This window comes from Cryptomeria japonica, chromosome 1 (assembly GCF_030272615.1).
Source record: "Cryptomeria japonica chromosome 1, Sugi_1.0, whole genome shotgun sequence".
In the NCBI taxonomy this organism is placed as follows: Eukaryota; Viridiplantae; Streptophyta; class Pinopsida; order Cupressales; family Cupressaceae; genus Cryptomeria; species Cryptomeria japonica.
In genome coordinates, this window is record NC_081405.1 from 237,807,540 (window position 1) to 237,818,409 (window position 10,870).

Here is a 10,870-nt window from a genome sequence, read left to right on the forward strand (position 1 = left end):
CATTGGAATACATCTAAAGATGATTATATGTGTTGTTATGAAAGTAGTAATTTGATAGATATTTTACGGTATTTTGGTTGAGAATTTTAAGAAGTAATAAAAGAGCAAGACTAGATTCTTTTTTGTGCTCTTTGCATTGGCTTTCCTTCTTAAGATTCTAAACTTAATTTGAATAAAAGAATAGTTGTGTATCTGTTTATCAATAAATTAGTATGGTTATGTTTCAAAACCAGATTAAATTTTATTACCTTAAAAAGGAAAATAAAATAAAATCAATTTGTTACCTACAAATTTTTATACTATATGATCTATTTGTCTTGTGCTAGATAAAACTGAGTAAAATTATTATTCATAGATTTGCAATCTGATATAAAAGAAAACATTATCAGTTTTACTTAAAAGTGAAGGTTTAGTAAATGAATTATTAAACATCCCCTTGTTTAAAACTGGTTATTGCCCATCTCTGTAGTTTGTTAACTGCTAGTTTGGCTATTACTCACACACTTCCATAAGTTTCGCGATAGGAAGTCAAAGTCGTAGTATGCAGGCTGCAAAGAGAAATATTTATGCAGGCATAGATGCAGATTAGGTATATGGTAGAAAATTATTGTTGAGAGGATGTAAGTCACCCGTATTTGAGATGTTTATTGTATTGGGGGTCGACTCATGCTCAAAAGAAATGCCAGTTACGGTCTTAAGACATATTTAGCATCCCAAATAATATTTTTTTTATCCAGTCAAACTAATAAAATTCATTGCTTAGTGGTGTCAGCGGACCTATTCCGTATGCCTCTTTAATATCTTGGAAAAAGAGATATGGGTGCATCCACACCTCTTTAATAGCTTGGTCGCATTTATTTAATAATTCTGTTGCGTGCTAGCTTGTCCATAATAAATGAAGTATTCTTGACAAGATTTGGTTCAGTAGAAATCAAGCGTTTTTCCTCCACTATTAGATTTATGAGATCATCCTACAGTCTTTCACACATGACACATTTGACACATTCATTTTCTGAGTGGTAAACTTCTTCAACTTATTACTTTTTAGACCATGATAATAAACATATGAGACTACAAGTCAGTATCATTAGTAACGTAAGAGATTATATGTATGTATATATACACTAGCAGTTGCAGGGGAAGTGCCTGTAACAGGAGGCTGATAGGTGTGATTGTTAAGGAATATGAATGAGCGATATAATTTAGTTAAGGGTAGAGCCTTTTAATAGAGTTATACATATAGTCATGAGTAGCATGATGTTCTAAATGACATAGTTATTTATTTTTATAAGGTAAGGTTGTCCAATAAATGAAAGTGCTTAGAGAAGATAGGGAAATAAAGACACATGAAGTGATGTATATTATATAACTGAACAAGGAAATTTTATTAAAGTGAGAGTTATTTATTTGTGTACATATCCCAACCAATGGTTGTTCCCAAGTTTTACAATTTTCCACCCACCATCCCCCATGCTAGCGTATGCAGCATGATGTACATGAAGAATATGTTATGAATATAGTTATACATTATTTTTTGTAGGCTATATTATTCCCAACCAAATTTCGTGTTGGACCCAGAGTCTTGTTCTTATCCACCCTCCATCCCCCACGCTGCTAAGAGCAACATGTTATATAGCCTTTTGTTGAATTGCATTTGATGTTTATGGTGAAAGACCTGCATCATTTTATCATTTATATATGTTGGTTTTGGATAATATAAAAATCTGGTGAAGTTAAAAATTTTGAAAAACTTGAAAATTTGAAAGATAGTATTTTTTAGCAATAGAATACCTGATGACTGTGTAATTGCAGAATTTGACTGTCCTGTATGTTGCATGTGAGTACTTCTTTGTTGCGAGGTAGTTTTTCTGCAGTGAATTTTAAGAGTAAAAATTAAGTTTTGTTTAAGATGTGAAAGGAACTTAAGAGTATTTATGTAATGTGAAAAGGATTTACCTGATCTTTTTTCATGCGAAGCTATCTTTGCAGTGAAGAGAACCTGAAAGTCTGGACGGGTGTTAGACAGAGCAGGCAATAAATGTAGAATTGAATAATAGGTACAGATTGAAAACCTTGAGAAAGCATATCCTGAACAAATTAAGAAGCCTAGAAGGTGAGGTTGAGGATTCAATATATTGAATGAGTAAGTAAGGTTTACATACCGTTAAACCAACGATGTGGCTAGATGTGATGGTATTCTTTACTGAAAGCTTCTTTATTGAATGAAAAAAAAATTAAGGTGTGAAGGAATGTTGTAATGGTAAATAGTGAGCAAAGAGAGCTACAGCGAGCAAAGAACAGGTACTTTGGAGTCCAAAAATAAATAATACCAGAATCGACATTACAAATTCAAACCTTTCATTGCTTGCAATAGACATCATAGCCTTGGAAATTGGTTGCAAACTGCAAGTAGTGACAGCGTCAAATAGTTAAGTAACAGAAAGAAAGCAGGAACCCTGCAAGCACATGGTAGCAGAAAATAAACAGGCTATAAAGAAAAGATAATACAAAGCAATTGTTTTTAAAGTAAAACTAAACTTTACCTTGCAACTTCAAATGATTAATGGTGATAAGCTCACAAGAAAGCCCAGTAAAATAGTCACTAGGAGAAGCAAACGTAAGGAGGAAAAACTGACAATGAGAACACAAGTCACCAATCTATGTGAATGTTGGCAGAGTGAAAATTGCAGAGTGAAATGTTGGCAATAAAGAACATTGTGGTTCAATGCATAGCTTTGAGAACAAAATGATTAAAGACATCATTAAAGACAACATCCAAAGTATTGTTGACAACAACAAAACAAATTAGATATTATGGTACTATCAGAAAAGTAAAATATTTGTAACTTAAAGCAGAATTTGACTAACAACAGAATAGGAAAATTGCAAATACCTGTGAGAGTGGGCAGAGAGGTTGGAGACTGAAAGTTGTCACGTCCACAAATAATGAAATAACATAACCAAAGTAAGTATCCTACAGTCTGCATTGGTGCACATCAGTGGGGATGAAACCATTAAAAAAAGTTATTTACTTAAATGAATAAACATATGTAAACAGCAAAAGCGAACCTTGGAAGTAGACCCAATCGATTTAAAGAGTGGCAGTGTGAGGGAACATAAGTACAAATAAATGTGTAAAACCTGTAAAATGGAAGAGGTGCAGTTAAAGAAGAATGTTGTATTAGTGCATTATTAGTTAATATTAAATTTATTGAAGAAGTGAAATGGCAGAGAGAATGTTGTATTAGTACATGAAACGTACAGAATTGTTGAATTGGGGGCAGGTGTTATGTGTGTACCTTTTTTTTGCAGGGTTTGAGGATGCAAAAGTGTTGTGGACTTTCATAGTTATTCATTGTGTTGTTGATCCTGTAAAGTAGAAATATTGTTTGTGGTTGATACATTGAGTAGAAGAGATTCAATACATGAAAACATAATCAAGATTTGATTCACATACCTGATTTTGTTTCATCTGTGGGTATGCTTGTTCTATGTTGTGTGAAAGCTGCAGCAACCGGGCTTCCTCTGTCTTCCGAAGCACTATTGATGTTGTACCTTTCAATCGGGAGTACCTTTGGTAGCTGAAGTCTGGTTGTATACGTAGATGTTCAATTGCTTTTACTCTTGAAAGGGCTATGAATGTTAGGCCTTGTTTTTCTGTTTTTCTGATGTCAACTATGACAAAGTCTAATGTCAACCCCTGTGATTTGTGAATTGTAATGCCCCATGTCATTGCCAATGGAATTTGTGTTCGGTTTCCTCTAGTAATTGGTGCAATTGGCACATGTTTTGCATTATGTGGATCCCATGAAGGGCCAATATAATGTTTGAAAAGAACAACAATATATTTTGGCAAATCAGGTGGTTTTGAACCTGGATTGTAGACAATTTGTTTAATCTGGCCCAAAGCACCATTTATCAAGCCAACTTCTATCCATAAATTTGCAATAAGCATAATTTCCTGGTCTATAGAAAGAAGAATTTCAAATGCCAGTTGTTCTTCTTGGTGTGCCTACTTATCTCTTTGATGTCCGATGATTGTTGTTGCACGTGCAATGGGTGAGTGCAATTGTGTTAACATTTTTATGTTGTGTGCACTTGAAGCTGCATTTGTTGCAAACAAATGCTTCTATTGGTTGAAGTGATTATTCTCATCAAGTGTCAAGGCATGGGTTGACCACAACTGCAGGGATTCCCAATCTATTTGCAATGGTGTTGAGTTGCGGATGTTAAGCAATATTTCACAGAATCTTATGTGTGAAGAACTCGTGCCTTGTTGACGAAATGGAATATCCAAGGTGACAACAGTATTGAATGTGTGCCATAGAGCTAGTGCCATTGAGTGCGATGTATATAATGGCCTATCCATAACTGGTGGAAGCTGTGCAAGATCACCAATAAAAATGACTGAGACACCTGCAAATGATTCATGTTGTTTGCTGGGGAAAGCTTTCCGCAATCTTTTATCAATCTTAATGAGTAATTGAGGGCCAACAAAGCTCATTTCATCTATTAAAATGTAATGTAAGTGTTTGCATTGTTCTTGAAACATTAATAGGGAATGGTCTGTTAAGGGTTTGTATTCTTGAATGGGTATACGGAGGGCAACATGGATTGTGGTTGCTTGGATATTATATGTGGAGACACCTATTGGTGCTAGTACAAGCAAAGGGCATTGTGCAAGTTCTGTATTTGAATTTAACTGTTTGCGTATGCAGTCAATTAGAAATGATTTTCCAGTGCCTGCAGTGCCTTGAATGATTAATCGTAATGGTGAAGAATGCAGGTTGTGTTCAGCATGAGTCTTAATAATATCAAGTGCAATCATTTGGTTTCATGCAAGCTCATAGTTAGTAGGTGCATTTAAATGTGGATTGGCAAGATAGTGCGATGCATGGCTTTTCTCTGTTAAAATAAAGTTAAATGCTTTTGAATGCAGTGTTTCATCAGGTATAGAAGCAGTCCAATCAAACTGTAGATCAAAATCACGTTTGCCAAACAGTTGAAGAGCAGCAACATTGAAGTTGTTTGATGCCCCCATTTGTGACAAAAACTCCTATTCGTATAGGCCTTCTTGAGTTGTTTGATGAATATCTTCTACTTGCAGCTCTTCATCATTTTCTGTGGTGATGTGTTCTTCAAAACCATTTACATGCCAGTGAATGTAATGTGTACTTTGAAGATGTTTCCAATTTATGATAATTTCTTCAGGTGTGCTCCCTATATGTAGAGGAATAATTCGAAATGGTTTGTAAAGAAGCAATTCTGTCCAACAGAAACTTTCAAAACTGTTGTCCTCTTCTAAAGGTAATGATTTCTATTGTGGGTAGACATTTACAATTGCGGGTAGCTTTCTTTTCATCCATTTACATGATTTACGGTGCTTAGAGTATGTATATAGCTGGGTTGAATGAAGCAGAGTGAGGTTTGCTAATTTTGGTGGTCGGTTCATGTAGTTTGAGGTGTAAGATATCGTTGTTTGAGTTTGTTCATCACAATTAGCTACACGCTGGAAGATTCTTTTACCAACATTCAGTGTTACAAATTGGCATGTACAAGATATCAATGGGAGTTTAAGTAGCATGTGACAAGTTTCTTGTGCGCTAATGTCCCTATCAGCAACTATTCCCATGAGTAGCCTTTGGTATGCCAAGAGGATTGTATCATCTAAATTTGTTGAGTCAACTATATGTTTCAAGATATCAATATAGCTTTCTGACTTTTGTTCAGTTTTTGATGCATACTTTGAAATATATTGTAGAACTGTTGTTTTGGAGCAGACAAGTTGGCAGTCAACATTTGCTCTCCATATGGCGAGCATTGTAGGATTATGTACATTTAGGCGGGTATCATTCCTTGCTGGTTTGTATGATGGGTTATTGGTCTGGTCTAATATTAGTGAGGAGTCAGGTTGTTCAGGCCAAGGAGCTTTGTATTGGCATTAAAGGATTGAGTTTTTTTCCTCAAGCAGGTAGACTCTAAACACTTCGTATGCCGTTGAACAGCATTGAGCAACTCAGTGTAATCAGTACAAGGATCTGTTTTGGATATGATCTCTGTATTTGCAAGGCATGGATCTGAAATTACAGGCATATATTGCCTATTCAAGTGAGCTTCTGCAGGACGTGGATTCCATGCTGTGATGTACTGGTCAAAGAAGTGTTTAATTGATTGGATATTTGCAGGATCTGACCAGTCAAGGTTATCAATATTTGGTGCATGTGGTAACCAAAGGAAGCCATGTATATGTGCAGATCCTCAGTGTTGCCATTCATATCTGTACCAGTGGTCAATAGCTTTCAGTTCTTTGACAATCACTTCATCTCAAAAGATTTGAAATCTTAAGTGTAAGTACAAAGCTGTAATGTGAGGATTATTGATTAAATTTTTGATAAATTGTCTTCTGTTGTTAGGTGTTGTAGCTGACTTTGACTTTGGAAATAACTTATGCAAATCTGGCCATTTTGTGTCAGCTGAGCTTAAGGTGAAGAATAGTGTAGGTGCACCTAACTGTTGTATCATTGATGTAAGGTCACGTCGGGACTTGCTCCAAAATACCCGGGTGCCACGCAATGAGGCTGCATATCGCATGATGTGATTTGGTAATTCACTTGACGGTGTGTTCTACAAGTATTCCTTTAAACCATAAAGATTTTGTGGAAGACTATCTTGTAGATTAGTCTTAATGAAGACATAAGCTGATTGCTGGGATCAGTGTCTCATCATGAGATTGTAGATATAATATCTAAAGCGAACATGTTGCCCAAATCTTTGATCATAGTATTTGATCAAGTGCAAAGCATATTCATGTAAATGTACTTGCTTTGCTCTTTGTTGTAGTGGTAAAGCGATTCCAGTAGGGAAAAGCATTGGGAATGCCATGGAAATGAGGCCCTCAGTATTGTACTCATTGATAGGGGTCGCACTTATTTTTGGCCAAGGAATAACATTGTTGATGCTATTATCTAAATGGAGGATGTTTTTTATTGCATCAAGTTCAGGTATTGATGATGGTAGCTGTGGGATAAATGAGGAAGTATTCTCCCTGGTTTGGTCTTCGTTATCAATATTCGGTAGAATAGAGGTATCTTCAACAACATCTTCTTGCAGGGAATGCACTGCATGCAGCAACTCTGTAATGTCAGTGGTTTGCTCTGGCAATAGAAGCACTACATCTAGATCAATGATTACATCCTTGTAGTATTCATCATGTTTCATTTTGTAAGTCAATGCATTCATGACGTGAAGTCTATTCACGTAACAGTCATGAGTTAAACCTTGCAAATTAGTTCTACGGACAATTAGAATTTCTTATTGGTTAATGTGGAGAGGTAATGTTATTACAATATTAGAAATATCTTGTGGGAAGTTTATTGTATGGCCAGAATATTTGTATTGACCTCCCCTTGCATGTGTTACTTGTAAAACAGGGGCAATTCTTGATATGAGCATTTCTTCTACTTGAGAGAGAGACTTTAAAATATAAGGTTGCTCACCTGGGTCCATATTGTTTGATAATGAGAAGCAGTGGAGGACTTTTTCACCATAACATCTCATGCACAGAACTACATGATTGACTTTTTTAATAGTCATGGCCACATACATTTCTTTACAAATAGAACATGGTTGTGTCATCTCCAACATGTCAATCTTTTTACGGAAATTAGACAATGTCTTTTGAAATGAAGCACCCTTCATAGCAAGTTCAAGAGCAGTAGAAAATGTTTGATTGAGATTAATTTGCTCAACATTACTATTTTTTGTTTCTAATAACTTTCTTGAATTATTGGAAGATCTATGAAGTGCATGACGCTTCAGTTGTCTTTTCTTGGAGATATCGCCTCTGTTCTTTGCATAATAAGTTCTATTGGTCTAGCTTCTCTTCAATTTGATAGCATCAATTTCTTGAGGGCAAGATTGGATAGATATATAATATTTGAAAGAGACCAGACGTATGTCAGAAATTTTATAATTGAAGGTAGTTAACTTTGAAGCATGTATGAAGAATGTATGAGAATTGAAAATTCCTTCATGTATGGTTATGTGATTTTAGAGGATTTGTTGTGTATGTAAATTGCTTTTGTTGTGTTGTTGCGGTCGTTGACTCAACTTATATGTCTAGCTTTTGATATACTTGTAAATGACTTTAGTTGAAAACCATGGGTTGTGGGAAGTCATAAATTGACTTTGTAGTGTTGTACTGCATACACAAGTTGTTGTTAGCAACTTGGCTTTTCTAAAGCTAGTATTGTCATATACGTATACGTTATATATAGTAATGTTTGATACATACACATGTATGTATACATGTACACATGTATATACACATATGAATTAAATATTTGAAGTGTTGCATACAAACATATGCACATATATAACTACACATGTATATATCACAAAAATTGACACTATGAATAATATATATATATATATATATCAATGTATATATGTATAATTGTTTGTTGTTCTTAGTTGTTTTGTGTTTTGAAAATCATGAATGTAATATAGGTATGCACAACTATAGTAAATTATGATGCATACAGATGTATGTACACATATACACATGTACATATACATATAATAAAAAAAATCAAAGTTTTGTATATGAACATAAGCACATATATAACTACATGTGTATTTCGAAAACACTATAACTATGAATACTCATATATAGTTCTGTATTGTATTGTTATATAGAAAGATATTAGACCAGAAAAAGAACATTATACGTGCATATATGTATATTTTTTTTGCAAATAACATAGTGTTAATACATTTAAAAGTAATGAATATGACTGAAAGTAACTTATGTGAAGAGCAAAAACTTTCAAAGAGATAATTGGCAGATGTAAGAAATGTCCATACAGATATTTATAGAAGCATAGTTGTTTTTGTTAAACGTAATTGTTTGTATAGGTAAAAGTATTAAATATGAAAATTAGCTAATAGTATAATTATATTGTAAATTGGAAAGTTTAAAAATTAGAAAAGATGCGTTATAATTCTAAGTCTCTATACTTAGGCAGCTAATTTCTGCAAGCAGTGCATGGCACTCAACTTTGAAGTCAACAGGAGCAACTTTATTGATCGTCACTTTCATCTTGGATTCTGAATTGTATGTCTCAGTAGAAACCAGCAGTGTGAATGAATAGTAATGTGACTGTACTCTCTTGATCACTGAGGAAGTTGTTTCTATTGTTGTTGCATCGTTTTGTAGTGCATAGAGTTGTCTTGCAGTTTTGAGTAGCAAGTGATTGCCACCCTCATCAAATGCAGTGGACCATAGAGTACCTATGGCATCTTGCAACTTTAGAGGCAAGAGGTAACTATAATTATAGTCTTGCATACTCATTTGACATCTAGAGCAGAACCAAGAATCATCAGCTTGATGTGTACATTTTTTCTTGCAAGGCCTTCCATTGACTATCAATGGGCAAGCTGTGTAATAGAAATTTTGGTCATTGACGTTGACATAGCGTAGAATAGCTAGCAATGTTGTCTGAATTATTTTTGGTTTGATTCTCATCCGCTCACGCATTGAAGAGATTGTCATTCTAGTATATTTGCCATCTATGTGGATAGTTTCTGCAACAAAGGGTACAACAAGCAAAGGGTCCTTTCCTCTTGATGCTAGAAGGTCTGCTTCTGGAAAAGTTGGGTTGATATGTAATGTTGTTGCAACTGTTATGTTTACAAGCTTCCCATTGAAATAGCCAACACGAGCATTACGTAAAGCAAGGATAACAACACTATCATTGGTCAACATATTTTTCAATTCCAAGCCCTTTTGTTCTGCTATTGGGCCCCAAAAGTTGATGTCAATTGTTGAACTAGATAGATCATTAATTTTCACCACACGTTTTTGTGTTTGACTGTCATCTTTCCTATGAATAGGAATGAAATCTCCAACATATAGAACAAGACCAATAACGTCAACCAGTGTATTATTTGTTAGTTGAAACAATTCGCCAATGGGCGTAAAAGGAGAAGTTTGTTGATCTGCTTGTTCTTCGTTGGTGCAGCGTTTTACTATGGATGTATCAGACAAGGCAATTTCTAAATGATTGTTTAGTTTGTTGTACCTTGCATTTGTCTCCTTAACAGATCCTTTTGAAATAATATAATGTGAACCTATGTCCACACGATTACAGTGTAACTTAGCTATCTCATCAAAACATGTAATTCTAATTTCAGAACCATCACAATCAACAATGTCAAAGCTAAAGACATGGCCATTTTTGGTGGTTGTGCTATATGCCTTAATAGGTCGTTTATGAGTAACTCTCCCTTTGATTGTCCATTTATTTTGGTATGGATTCAAAGTTTTTATAGGAGTTATATTTTGAGAAGTTGTTGTTTGTGGGGATGGCAATTCAGTTGCAAACTGAAGCGACTGTTTAGATGTTGATGGTTTGTCCTCAGACATAATTTCTGGTTGTTGTTCTTTGAATAGATATTCTGGTTTTCCAAAGAACGGGCAAACACTTTGTTTCACTTCCAGACTAAGTATTACAATAGTCATGTGAAAACAAAAGACTTCTTCTTAAATTAATGTTAATTATACATAAATGAAATTCAAAAAAGCTGAAACATATTGTATTTAATAATCATAGTTGATTTCCTACCTTGTGTTCCATATGTATCGGCATGTATAGCTCAATAACTGGACTATTGTGCCTACTTTTAGAATATCTGAATCTATCAGAGTAGCATATCTAGAAGGCAAGATTGCCAACTGCATCTATTTGCCATCAGATAACACTAATTTATGTCTGCCAGTATCATCTGTGTTGTTCTGCATTTTCTAAAATGACAAAACTTGTAGCAATGCTGAAGGAAGGTCATCTCCAGCATTGATAGATTGGATTGC

General features: G+C 34.7%; 1 protein-coding gene across 1 annotated transcript; it reads right to left on the reverse strand.

The window, feature by feature from the left end:
- Positions 1-9,004: 9,004 nt before the first annotated feature.
- LOC131074491 (replication protein A 70 kDa DNA-binding subunit E-like) lies at positions 9,005-10,426 on the reverse strand. Its single transcript, XM_059209372.1, has one exon. The coding sequence runs from the start codon at positions 10,424-10,426 to the stop codon at positions 9,005-9,007; it is 1,422 nt and encodes a 473-aa protein (XP_059065355.1).
- Positions 10,427-10,870: the final 444 nt, after the last annotated feature.